The 12,890-nt window shown below is 50.2% G+C and overlaps 4 protein-coding genes across 4 annotated transcripts; 2 read left to right on the forward strand and 2 right to left on the reverse strand.

The window, feature by feature from the left end:
• Positions 1–18: 18 nt before the first annotated feature.
• Positions 19–3,481, reverse strand: DFJ58DRAFT_874350 (TPR-like protein; the record flags this gene model as incomplete). The annotated part of the gene is made up of 3 exons (XM_041394391.1): positions 19–1,543; positions 1,620–3,314; positions 3,402–3,481. The coding sequence occupies 3 exons, from the start codon at positions 3,479–3,481 to the stop codon at positions 187–189; spliced, it is 3,132 nt and encodes a 1,043-aa protein (XP_041235318.1). The 3' UTR covers positions 19–186.
• Positions 3,482–3,635: 154 nt separating this feature from the next.
• On the forward strand, positions 3,636–7,008 carry DFJ58DRAFT_918367 (guanine nucleotide exchange factor in Golgi transport N-terminal-domain-containing protein; the record flags this gene model as incomplete). Its single annotated transcript, XM_041395598.1, has 10 exons — positions 3,636–3,762; positions 3,829–4,569; positions 4,652–4,923; positions 4,974–5,096; positions 5,148–5,300; positions 5,356–5,593; positions 5,758–5,916; positions 5,957–6,158; positions 6,289–6,451; positions 6,504–7,008. The coding sequence occupies exons 1-10, from the start codon at positions 3,697–3,699 to the stop codon at positions 7,006–7,008; spliced, it is 2,622 nt and encodes an 873-aa protein (XP_041235319.1). The 5' UTR covers positions 3,636–3,696.
• A 499-nt stretch (positions 7,009–7,507) lies between these two features.
• On the reverse strand, positions 7,508–10,273 carry DFJ58DRAFT_918368 (CHAT domain-containing protein; the record flags this gene model as incomplete). Its single annotated transcript, XM_041395599.1, has 5 exons — positions 10,043–10,273; positions 9,627–9,986; positions 7,807–9,524; positions 7,629–7,667; positions 7,508–7,560 (listed from the first exon to the last, which is right to left on the reverse strand). Exons 2-5 carry the CDS (start codon positions 9,980–9,982, stop codon positions 7,508–7,510), a joined length of 2,166 nt encoding a protein of 721 aa, XP_041235320.1. The 5' UTR covers positions 9,983–9,986; positions 10,043–10,273.
• A 277-nt stretch (positions 10,274–10,550) lies between these two features.
• On the forward strand, positions 10,551–12,846 carry DFJ58DRAFT_848498 (uncharacterized protein; the record flags this gene model as incomplete). The annotated part of the gene is made up of 11 exons (XM_041393643.1): positions 10,551–10,556; positions 10,712–10,813; positions 10,870–10,914; positions 10,980–11,046; positions 11,098–11,357; positions 11,406–11,772; positions 11,800–11,871; positions 11,994–12,072; positions 12,123–12,368; positions 12,494–12,662; positions 12,739–12,846. 11 exons carry the CDS (start codon positions 10,551–10,553, stop codon positions 12,844–12,846), a joined length of 1,521 nt encoding a protein of 506 aa, XP_041235321.1.
• Between the last annotated feature and the right edge of the window lie 44 nt (positions 12,847–12,890).

Consider the following 12,890-nt stretch of genomic DNA (forward strand, 5'->3'; position numbering starts at 1 on the left):
ACTGTGACGATGCAGAGTGAATCAGATTCATTCAACGAAGCCGTGTGTGTGGCACTACTACGGAACAGAACGACAAAGTATCATGTAGAAATATCATCAAGTAAGTAAGCAACAGGAGAGCGAGGGAATGAAAACGACTAAAAATACAGCAAATGTAATAATATAGCGAATCGAGTCTCTGGAGAACTACACACCCATGTGGACAAATACAATCTGCTGTTCTAGTGGAATCTTGTTGCGCAACGACTTCACAGCCTTGTGCAGCGCTGCCGCAGCGTGTGTGCAGTCCAATCTCCTTGAATCATCAACTCGAATGAGTTTACGGTAGAAGACAGACGCGACCTGGCGTGCAACCTCGTCGTCAACAGACCACATAGAACCAATCACACTGCGAAATCCGCAAAATTGCATAGCTGCAGCAAGATGGATCGACTCGTCGGGACTCTTCTCATCGCCCACGGTAGTGTGGCAGGCCGATAAGAATGCAAACTCCGAGTTCTGCCAGTTGGATCGGATGATGTCCTTTATCATCAAAGGCCCATCGCGCATGGCGAATGAAGATTCAAATGGTTGTTGTCGATTCGGCATTCCATGGCAAGCTAGGTGAAGCCACTGATTATGATTGAGTGCATCGAGTGCACCCTGCACTGTTGCGTCGCTATCCTCAAGCGATGTGAAGGACGACACGACGGGCTCGACACGCTTGGCTACGATGGCTAGCTCGGGAGCGACACATCTGAGTCCCTTCCCTCTGTCTGGGTTCGCTTGACCAATGGCAACAAAATGTTGCGAGGACGGATCTCGAGAAACCTGCTTTCTCGCACGAATGAGAGTCGCCAAAGTGGGGGTGTAAGAAGAGATGTAAATGTCAGACAAATTGTCTTTTTTCTCCTCGTAGGGTCCTGCTGCATGGATAGGAAGCAGGGTGAATTCAGCAGTGGGACACCACCAGATACGCGAGCGAGGGGGGATTTTGGACTTCTCGAGGGATTGGATTATGGGTTGAACGACGTGATCCCAAAGCTTGCGAAGGATGCGAACAAGCGTGTATTGACGATCAGAAGAACCGAACACCCCTGCAAGTGACTGGAACTCGGAGGAGAGCTCGGACACTTCGGCTTGCGTAGTGTCAAGCGAAACGTGGACAGGATCTTCTGTGCTATGGATAATCAAGGCGTCACAGCCATATTGGCTTGCATTAAGAACAATGACTGGACCATCTTCTGCAGCTTTCTGTAGGTCGGAGAACAGGGGAGGCAGGAGGAAACGCGAAAAGCCATGAAGCATGCGAATGCGCGAGACGACGTCATCCCATTGCATGGTCAGTTGTCGGATTTGGGGAGACTGGTCTCCAGTAGACTGATCGAACACGTTATGAAGACGAAAACTCAACCGCTTGAACTCTTCTGCCAAGGCTGTGCCAGTATTGCTCGAAACAGAAAGTTCATCGAGTGGTGTGCTGAAGCGTGCCAACTGGGTCCAGAATACTGCGCGACCTTGCTCCACCAGCTCTACCGCAGTCATCAGCGCACCATGACGAACACTGCATGAAAAAGCATCTGTGGCAAGGGAAGAAAACAGCCTCCCTGATGACATCGAAATGATGTGAAGAAGACGACAAGAGAGCAACGTGCTGATCTAGGAATTTCAGTGCAGTCTTATAGGCAAGCAATGCAGAGTCGTGATTGAGGGTGTCGGCGGAGGCTGCCCATGACTTGGCAACACTAAGATCTGTGCGGGATGCTGCATTTGATAAGCAGGAGAGTTGCAAATACAAGCTAAATGCCTCATCAAGGTCAGACTGGACGCCCCGCTGCTCGAATCTGCTTCGAAGGCTGTTGGCGAGATTGTTCAGAGACATGGATCGATCTGAATGTCCGGGGGGACGGAGGAGTAATGCAGCGCGATGGAGCTCGATGGCCTCATCAAGGTCAGACATGATGCCACGCTGCTCGAATCTGCTTCGAAGGCTGTTGGCGAGATTGTTCAGAGACATGGATCGATCTGAATGTCCGGGGGGATAGAGGAGTAATGCAGCGCGATGGAGCTCGATGGCCTCATCAAGGTCAGACATGATGCCACGCTGCTCGAATCTGCTTCGAAGGCTGAGCGCGAGATTGTTCAGAGACATGGATCGATCTGAATGACCGGGGGGATAGAGGAGTAATGCAGCGCGATGGAGCTCGATGGCCTCATCAAGGTCAGACATGATGCCACGCTGCTCGAATCTGCTTTGAAGGCTGTTGGCGAGATTGTTCAGAGACATGGATCGAAGTGAATGACCGGGGGGATAGAGGAGTAATGCAGCGCGATGGAGCTCGATGGCCTCATCAAGGTCAGACATGATGCCACGCTGCTCGAATCTGCTTTGAAGGCTGCTGGCGAGATTGTTCAGAGACATGGATCGAAGTGAATGACCGGGGGGATAGAGGAGTAATGCAGCGCGATGGAGCTCGATGGCCTCATCAAGGTCAGACATGATGCCACGCTGCTCGAATCTGCTTTGAAGGCTGTTGGCGAGATTGTTCAGAGACATGGATCGATCTGAATGTCCGGGGGGATAGAGGAGTAATGCAGCGCGATGGAGCTCGATGGCCTCATCAAGGTCAGACATGATGCCACGCTGCTCGAATCTGCTTCGAAGGCTGAGCGCGAGATTGTTCAGAGACATGGATCGATCTGAATGTCCGGGGGGATAGAGGAGTAATGCAGCGCGATGGAGCTCGATAGCCTCATCAAGGTCAGACATGATGCCACGCTGCTCGAATCTGCTTCGAAGGCTGAGTGCGAGATTGTTCAGAGACGAGGATCGAAGTGAATGACCGGGGGGACGGAGGAGTAATGCAGCGCGATGGAGCTCGATGGCCTCATCAAGGTCAGACTGGACGCCACGCTGCTCGAATCTGCTTTGAAGGCTGTTGGCGAGATTGTTCAGAGACATGGATCGAAGTGAATGACCGGGGGGATAGAGGAGTAATGCAGCGCGATGGAGCTCGATGGCCTCATCAAGGTCAGACATGATGCCACGCTGCTCGAATCTGCTTCGAAGGCTGCTGGCGAGATTGTTCAGAGACATGGATCGATCTGAATGACCGGGGGGGCGGAGGAGTAATGCAGCGCGATGGAGCTCGATGGCCTCATCAAGGTCAGACATGATGCCACGCTGCTTGAATCTGCTTTGAAGGCTGATGGCGAGATTGTTCAGAGACGAGGATCGACGTGAATTGCCTGGAGGACAATGCCGCAACGCAGCTCGACACTTCTCCACATTGTTTGCTGGGTTGGTGGGCAAAGATGACTTCTGCCCCATCTCGCTGTGAAGGGTCTCCGATTGAGTACAAAATGGAGTAAGATCAAACTGAATACACACTTAGGGAGCTGAAACTGCAAGACTGGCACACCGAAGACCTGCCAGTGCGAGGGAAATGATACAGTGAGTGCTCAGTGATCCCAGGAATTTAACGGCGAGCCACAAGGCCATGGTGAGGTTGAGGCTCTGTTCGAGAACTACACGGGGCTAGGGTATTGCACCTTGAATAATATGAAGTCATAAAACCGCATTGAGCTGCGCATCATGTCAAAATCCTATTCAGAATAACACGAAGATACAACGAGGACATATTACGTAGTACTATGAAATATTGTTGCAGGCATGTTTTGGTAACCATCATCCTGATCAACCTTACTACGTACATCATGCATGCGAGCTCAGGGAAGGGCACCCAAGAGCTTGGACTCTCTGTGTTACTATACGGTCACATGGTCAATGTTTGAAATTTAGTAGTAAAAGAAGGGGTACCTGCTGAAGCAAGTATGCTTCGATCATAGCAACAGGACACGCTTGCATCGGATGGCATCATGATGGTGACCCAAGTATATCGCGCCAGCGACAGCCTGAGCATCTCTGGCCTCTGGTACGTAATTCCACTTTCTTCATCGTCCACTCCAGACAACGTACAATCAGATGATCTTCTTCGTCCGCTGTTTATAGGATGCATGATGAAGAAGGCGAAAGTCGTCGCCATCTCGTTGGGATCGCTGCAGCGGTTGATCGCCCTCAAGGCCGTACCGCAGTCTGCTGTCGCACTCATTGTAAGGACAATGAACGATGTCATGAGCCAAGGCGTAGAAATTCAACTTCGGATCCTGCAAACCTTAGTCTCCTTGATCACCAATTTTCCTTCCATACACGGAGAGCTCCTGGGAGAGGTACACTCTGTCTATTATTCCCGGTATCTATCTGGTTACCTGTCAAAGGCGTTGCTTCTCTGTTTTAAGCTGCAGGATTCCATGATCGCAGTAGTCTCTTCAACAGCTGCAGCTACCCTGCGCCAACTCGTCATGTTTATCTTTGGAAAAATGGTCAACGAGGATCGTCAAGAGAGCAACGGCACTCCGGACCTGTCTGAGGCGGCGCTTCCGGACGGTAGCACCAAAGCGTTAAGACCTTGTGCCAAAGATGCATTCTCTGTCTTCGAAGATCTATGTCTCCTCGCAATTTCAGAGAAACTCAACTTCTTGAAGCTCGACTACCTACATAAGACCTTCGCCTTGGAGTTAATTCAGGGCGTACTCACCAACTACCACGAGCTGTTCAGGAAGGCAAATTTGTCGATCCCATCCAGCTAGTTCATACTGATGCTTGTCGCAGCACACGGAACTTTTAATGTTGCTGCAACACTACCTTTGTCCACTCGTTTTGAAAGCTCTTTCCGACAGACATGTCTTTCCGTTGACACTCAGATGGACGCAAGTCGTATTCTTGATCCTGACGAAGTTCTCATTCGAGCTAGAGGCAGAAGTTGAAGCATTCCTAATGATTCTCATAAGAATGGTCTCAGAAGATTTCGACGCGTCGAATCCGGATCATTCTGGCTCACGTCCAATATGGACAAGGGTCCTTGCGGTGGAGATAATGAGAGGGTATGTCTTAAGCTTGATGCCTCGAAGTGTACACCAATACTTCTTTTCAGGGTATGCAGCGATGCCGAGCTTGTGCGAAACATATGGGATCGCTATGACGCGCAGCGACCGGGCTTCAAGGTCTTCAGCTCTCCTGTGATTGCCTTATTACTGAGAAACCTGCTCTACTCGGAGTGAACGCGCAGATGATGGGGGTCGGAATTTCTTTCTTATGCGGGTGATAGTGCTACACCATCGGGATCCAATTACGGTCTGGATATTGATGGGGTTGCCGGGACGGTCACCACAGCTGCAAGTGCTACCGTGTCAGGAGTAGTCGGCATAATTAGGTCTGGTATTGGTCTGCGCGTGCAGAACTCGGCAATGAAGCTCCGATGGTACAGTCCCCATGTTACATCCCGCGGATTACGCTGAGCCATCTTTCTTGACTAGCATCGATCAATTAGACAAAGCGGACTCGCCACCAATCCCTGAAGCATACATTTACCTTCTCACTGTGCAATGCATTGTCTCCCTATGTGAAGGCTTCGTGTCGTTCACCGGCCCACTGTACACGTCCATCATCGTTCAACGTCCTCGAGCGGCTGGCGAGCCTGTCATTCGTGCACCTGCCACTCTTGACTTCTCCACACTCCCGCAGGACGATCCTGTAACTCAGCAGTTCATCATTGTGCGCTCTATGGTTGAGAATGGCTGGCCTGCGCTTCTCGCAGCCCTTTCCTTCATTATCTCGACAAATCTGTCAGATGGGCTCTTTATAGATGTTCTTAGCAGCTATTAAGCTTTGACGAACGTCTCAGCGATGTACTTGATTGGGACCAAACACTTTTTCAGGTGTTTCTAGACTTCCAAATCGCACTAGAGCGAGGCCTCCTCTCCGATGAGCCATCTTTTGCCTCCACACTCGCCCCTGACAAAAACCCAAGCACTGACCGGGCTCGCCTTCTTCGTGAGCGCGCGGTCGATGTGTTTAGCGCTGCAAAAGAAAGCCTCGTACGCTGCATGTCCTTCACGTATGGATATGCTGCTTCAGGACTCATGTCTCTCTTCATTTGTCGACTCCTGGACCCAATCGCTGACAGCGAATCTTTCTGCCCCTTCGGGTGCCCCAGCGGAATCTGAAGATGACCTCGCAGATCTGGATTACTCCCCGCAGGACTGGAGCAACATCCAACTCGTCTTGCACCTTCTCGCGTCTACACGAGCGGTGCTCGATCGACTCAGCACTTTTGAGGGTGAGCTGCGAGCTGCACTCGTGCAGATCGCTACGGCGTTCAGGCTCGCGCAGCATGAAGGCGGGGTGTACACACCTGGCGCAGTCTTCCCTGAACAGCGCAGCTTTGCATACTCATTTATCATCCGCAGAATCTCATGCCCCTATTCCACTACTCACTACAACGCGGGCATCCATTGCGTACCTGGCTCGAGCCCTTCAGTCCTCCCTCCAGCAAACCCTTCTTGCCCCCTTACATGCACATCTCTCATCCTATGCATCCCTTGCCCTCTGGGCGGTATCGAGTGATCCCAAGTCCATGCGCACGGCCGGCGACCTGCACGTGCCTGTTTTTGCTTTCCCCCAGCAATATCGTCCAACACGTTGTGGAGGGGCTGTTGAATCTCCCGTGGCTCTTTGAGGTATATGCAGACGACGACGCACTAGACTTCTCACTCAACACACTCTCGAATGTTGATGAAGCATATCTGAGTGGTTTGAGTGAACAGTCCCTTGAGCTGAGGCACAACCGACGAACTCCACTCGTCTTGCCTCCAAAGCCGGTGATGCTGAGCCCAGAGGCAATTGCAGCAGCCTTGCTGTCTTCCCTCGGATATTCTATCTTATCCTATCTTACCAGCGACGTCCTACCGAAGATCCGTACGCTTTCCATCGCAGGAGTTGCACAGCTCTCATCGGATCTTGGTTATTTGTCGAATATCGTGAGGGCACTTAATGTCGAGTATGAGGAATTGGATAGATGGAAAGAGTATGTGGGGATGAACGACGAGGAAGGAAGTCGGGTGGTTGGGGAGAAATTACCTGGAGATCAGGTGTTAGTGCTAGTGGCGAAGATGGGAGGGTGGTTGTGATGATAAGTAATTGCTGATGTCTTTTTGCTTTTTGTCTCAGCCAGATGTATACTTGGGTTCAACCTACGAAGACAAAATTCAGGTGAACTTGTGTTCAAATTATGAGGCGAAAGTGTGAGTATTAAAACCAGTGTCGATCTATGTCGTGGACATTTTCTGCATACATCTAGGCGAGCATGATATCATGGGTCACTGCATATTCTAATGCCTTGGTTCGAGTTTGTAGTACCAGTTCTCGAGGATGACATTTTCTGTATCGTAACGGCACCGACACCAGTCCCCGACTCCCCTGGCGTGTTTTGTCGAATTAAACATTACGCAAACTACTAGTACTTCGTTTTATTTCATTTTGTACTAGCGATCAACTTAAAGGTGTACAGTTCAGTCGAAAATTAAATGACATGAATTCAACAACACTCACCGCTCGAGCTCTACTGATCAAGATTTGATCATTGATATTGTAGCACATTGGACAACATCTCATGAACGTGCCGGACCGTCAACGCAGACTATAAGGAATTCTGTGGGACAACTCCTGCTCGTTTCCTCTCACTAAATGATATTATATGATATGGCCGCGCTTAATGACTTAAAACTGTGACGATGTAGGAGCAAATCACATTCATTCAACGAAACGGTGTGTGGGACTACTGCATCATCTAGAACAGAACAACAAAGTATCATGCAGAAGCGTCATTAAATAAGCAAGTAACACGAGAGCAAGGGAATGAAAACAACTAGGGCGGCCTAGAAATACAGCAAATGGAACAATATAGCGAATCGAGTCTAACTACACACCCATATGCACAAATACAATCTGCTGTTCTAGTGGAATCTTGTTGCGCAACGACTTCACAGCCTTGTGCAGCGCCACCGCAGCGTGTGTGCAGTCCAATCTCCTTGAATCATCAACTCGAATGAGTTTACGGTAGAAGACAGACGCGACCTGGCGTGCAACCTCGTCGTCAACAGACCACATAGAACCAATCACACTGCGAAATCCGCAAAATTGCATAGCTGCAGCAAGATGGATCGACTCGTCGGGACTCTTCTCATCGCCCACGGTAGTGTGGCAGGCCGATAAGAATGCAAACTCCGAGTTCTGCCAGTTGGATCGGATGATATCCTTGATCATCAAAGGCCCATCGCGCATGGCAAACGAAGACTCAAATGGTTGTTGTCGATTCGGCATTCCATGGCAGGCTAGGTGAAGCCACTGATTATAATTGAGTGCATCGAGTGCACCCTGCACTGTTGCGTCGCTATCCTCAAGCAATGTGAAGGACGACACGACGGGCTCGAGACGCTTAGCTACGGTGGCTAGCTCGGGAGCGACACATCGGAGTCCCTTCCCTCTGTCTGGGTTCGCTTCACCAATGGCAACAAAATGTTGCGAGGACGGATCTCGAGAAACCTGCTTTCTCGCACGAATGAGAGTCGCCAAAGTGGGGGTGTAAGAAGAGATGTAAATGTCAGACAAATTGTCTTTTTTCTCCTCGTAGGGTCCTGCTGCATGGATGGGAAGTAGCGTGAATTCAGCAGTGGGACACCACCAGATACGCGAGCGAGGGGGAACTTTGGACTTCTCGAGGGATTGGACTATAGGTTGAACGACATGATCCCAAAGCTTGCGAAGGATGCGAACAAGCGTGTTTCGACGATTAGAAGAACCGAACACCTCTGCAAGTGACTGGAACTCGGAGGAGAACTCGGACACTTCGGCTTGCGTAGTGTCAAGCGAAACGTGAACAGGATCTTCTGTGCTATGGATAATCAAGGCATCACAGCCATATTGGCTTGCATTAAGAATAATGACTGGACCATCTTCTGCCGCTTTCTGTAGGTCAGAGAACAGGGGAGGCAGGAGAAAACGCGAAAAGCCATGAAGCATGCGAATGCGCGAGACGACATCATCCCATTGCATGGTCAGTTGCCGGATTTGGGGAGACTGGCCTCCAGTAGACTGATCGAACGCGTTATGAAGGTGAAAACTCAACCATTTGAACTCTTCAGCCAATGCTGTGCCAGTGCTACTTAGAACAGAAAGTTCATCGAGTGGTGTGTTGAAGCGTGCCAACTGGGTCCAGAATACTGCGCGACCGTGCTCCACAAGCTCTACCGCAGTGGTCAGCGCACAATGACGAACACTGCATGAGAAAGCATCTGTGGCAAGGGAAGAAACAGCCTCCCTGATGACATCGAAATGATGCGAAGAAGACGACAAGAGAGCAACGTGCTGATCTAGGAATTTCAGTGCAGTCTTATAGGCAAGCAATGCGGAGTCGTGATTGAGGGTGTCGGCGGAGGCTGCCCATGACTTGACAACACTAAGATCTGTGCGGGATGCTGCATTTGATAGGCAGGAGAGTTGCAAATACAAGCTAAATGCCTCATCAAGGTCAGACTGGACGCCCCCGCTGCTCGAATCTGCTTCGAAGGCTGTTGGCGAGATCGTTAAGAGATGAGGATCGAAGTGAATGACCGGGGGGACAGAGGAGTAATGCAGCGCGATGGAGCTCGATGGGCCTCATCAAGGTCAGACATGATGCCACGCTGCTCGAATCTGCTTCGAAGGTTGATAGCAAGATTGTTCAGAGACGAGGATCGATCTGAATGACCGGGGGGACGGGAGGAGTAATGCAGCGCGATGGAGCTCGATGGCCTCATCAAGGTCAGACATGATGCCACGCTGCTCGAATCTGCTTCGAAGGTTGATAGCAAGATTGTTCAGAGACGAGGATCGATCTGAATGACCGGGGGGACGGAGGAGTAATGCAGCGCGATGGAGCTCGATGGCCTCATCAAGGTCAGACATGATGTCACGCTGCTTGAATCTGTCTCGAAGACTGAGTGCGAGATTGTTCAGAGACGAGGATCGACGTGAATTGCCTGGAGGACAATGCCGCAACGCAGCTCGACACTTCTCCACATTGTTTGCTGGGTTAGTGAGCAAAGATGACTTCGACCTCGCCATCTCGCTGTGAAGGGTGTCCGATTGAGTGCAAAATGGAGTAAGATCAAAGTGAATACACACTTAGGGAGCTGAAACTGCAAGACTGGCACACCAACTTGAGACCTGCCAGTGCGAGGGAAATGATACGGTGAGTGCTCAGCGATCCGAGGAATTTAACAGTGAGCCACAAAGCCGTGGTGAGGTTGATGTTCTGTTCGAGAACTACATGGGGCCAGGGTATTGCACCTTTGAGGTCATAAAACCTCATTGCAGCTGCGCATCACATCAATTAATCCTATTCAGAATAACACGAAGGCACAACAAGGAGTCCAAGGACATAGCCGTACTTAATTACGTACTACTTTATTGCAGGCATGTTTACCATTGACTATGTATTTGGTGATCAAATCTTCCAAGTCTACTGCATGCGAGCTTCACCCACCTGAGCTTGGATTCTCCATCTGTGTTACTATAGTCACATGGTCAATTTTTGAAATTTAGTAGAAGTTGAACGTACGGGTGCATGATGCTGAAGCAAGTATGTATGCTTCGATTATAGCAATAGGACACGCCTGCAGTGGGTGGCATCATGATGGTGAGTCGTGCCAACCCAAGTATACACAGCAGGAACAAGCGCCCAATCATTCTCTGGGCTAAACACAATAATTATGAATCTCGACTCCTTAGTTGTCAATTTCTTTCAACCCTTGATCTTCTGTACACTGGGCTGTGTTCCCCAGTAACTGATAGAAACCTGCTGGAGTTTGTTGGGACTGGTCTAAATCTTTTTCAGAAGAATCCAAGGACGGGATGAGTTCACTAGCCTTCCTAGTGACTGAACTTGAATTGCAGGTGTGTTTGAGTTTAGAATGATAACCACCAACGTCCACTTATACCTTCGTACAAAGTCCCTTGCCAACGAGTCGAGGAGAAAGCATCCAGAAATACGCGAGGTACGACGGAAAAACACTCATCTCACGTAGTCAGGCTGGCGCCTTATCATGATGTTCACGCAAAGGCAGCAGAGAAGTCGCTTGCGATACTTAGGTCCTCTCCAGGGCAAACGACAGCATCTTTGGCCTCTGGTACGTAATTCCATTCAAATGCGCCTCGTTTTCTTCATCTTTCACCCACAGACAGTATACAGTCAGACGATCTTCTTCGTCCGCTGTTTATGGGATGCGCAACGAAGAACGCCAAAGTCGTCGCCATCTCGTTGGGGTCGCTGCAGCGGTTGATAGCCCTCAAGGCTGTACCGCAGTCTGCTGTCGCACTCATCGTAAGCACAATGAACGATGCCATGAGCCAAGGCGTAGACATTCAACTTCGGATCCTGCAAACCTTAGTCTCCTTGATCACCGATTTTCCTTCGATACACGGAGAGCTCCTGGGAGAGGTACGCTCTGTCTATTCTTCCTAGTATCTGTCTGATTACCTGCCAAAGGCATTACTTCTCTGTTTTAAGCTGCAGGATTCCAGGATCGCTGTAGTCTCTTCAACAGCTGCAGCTACCCTGCGCCAACTGGTCATGATTATCTTTGGAAAAATGTTCAACGAGGATCGTCAAGAGAGCAACGGCACTCCGGACCTGTCTCAAGCGGCGCTTCCGGACGGTAGCACCAAAGTGTTAGGGCCTTGCGCCAAAGATGCATTCTCTGTCTTCGAAGATCTTTGTCTCCTCGCAACTTCAGAGAAGCTCAACTTCTTGAAGCTCGACTACCTACATAAGACCTTCGCTTTGGAGTTAATTGAGAGTGTACTTGCGAACTACCACAAGCTGTTCAGGAAGGCAAGTTTGTCGATCCCATTCAGTTAGTTCATACTGATGCTTGTCGCAGCACACGGAACTTTTGATGTTGCTGCAACACTACCTCTGTCCACTCATTCTGAAATCTCTCTCAGACAGACATGTATTTCCGTTGACACTCAGATGCACGCGAGTTGTGTTCTTGATCTTGACGAAGTTCTTATTCGAGCTGGAGGCAGAAAGTTGAAGCATTCCTAATGATTCTCATAAGAATGGTCTCAGAAGATTTCGACGCGTCGAATCCGGATCATTCTGGCTCACGTCCAATATGGACAAGGGTCCTTGCGATGGAGATAATGAGAGGGTATGTCTTAAGCTTGATGCCTCAAAGTGTACACTAATGCTTCTTTTCAGGGTATGCAGCGATGCCGAGCTTGTGCGAAACATATGGGATCGCTATGACGCGCAGCAGCCGGGCTCCAAGGTCTTCAGCTCTCTTGTGATTGCGTTGAGACGCCTTATTACTGAGAAACCTGTTCTACTCGGAGTGAGCGCGCAGATGATGGGAGCCGGAATTTCTCATGCTGATGATAGTGCTGCACCATCGGGATCCAATTACGGTCTGGAGAGCGTGCAGAATTCGGCCATGAAGGTGCAATGGTACAGCCCCCATTTCACATCTCGCGGATTACGCTGAGCCATCTTTCTTGACTAGTATCGATCAATTAGACAAAGCGGACTCGCCACCGATCCCCGAAGCATACATTTACCTTCTCGCTGTCCAGTGTATTGTCTCCCTATGTGAAGGCTTCGCGTCGTTCACCGGCCCACTGGCCACGTCCATCATCGTTTCAACATCCTCAAGCGGCTGGCGAGCCCGTCATTCGTGCACCTGCCGCTCTTGACCTCTCTACACTCCCGCAGGACGATCCTGCAACTCAGCACCTCATCATTGTGCGTTGTATGGTTGAGAGCGGCTGGCCCGCGCTTCTCGCAGCCCTTTCCTTCATTATCTCGACAAATCTGTCAGATGAGCTCTTTGGTGGACGTTCTTAGCAGCTATCAAGCCTTGACGAACGTTGCGGGGATGCTCGCCCTCAGCACCCCTCGCGACGCATTGTTCAACGCGCTCTCCTAAATTTGCGATACCTTCCCGAGTAGTGTCCAGCTTGGAGTCTTACG

The sequence above is a fragment of the Suillus subalutaceus genome (genome assembly GCF_016647625.1).
Source record: "Suillus subalutaceus strain FC151 chromosome Unknown DFJ58scaffold_316, whole genome shotgun sequence".
NCBI classification, from domain to species: Eukaryota; Fungi; Basidiomycota; class Agaricomycetes; order Boletales; family Suillaceae; genus Suillus; species Suillus subalutaceus.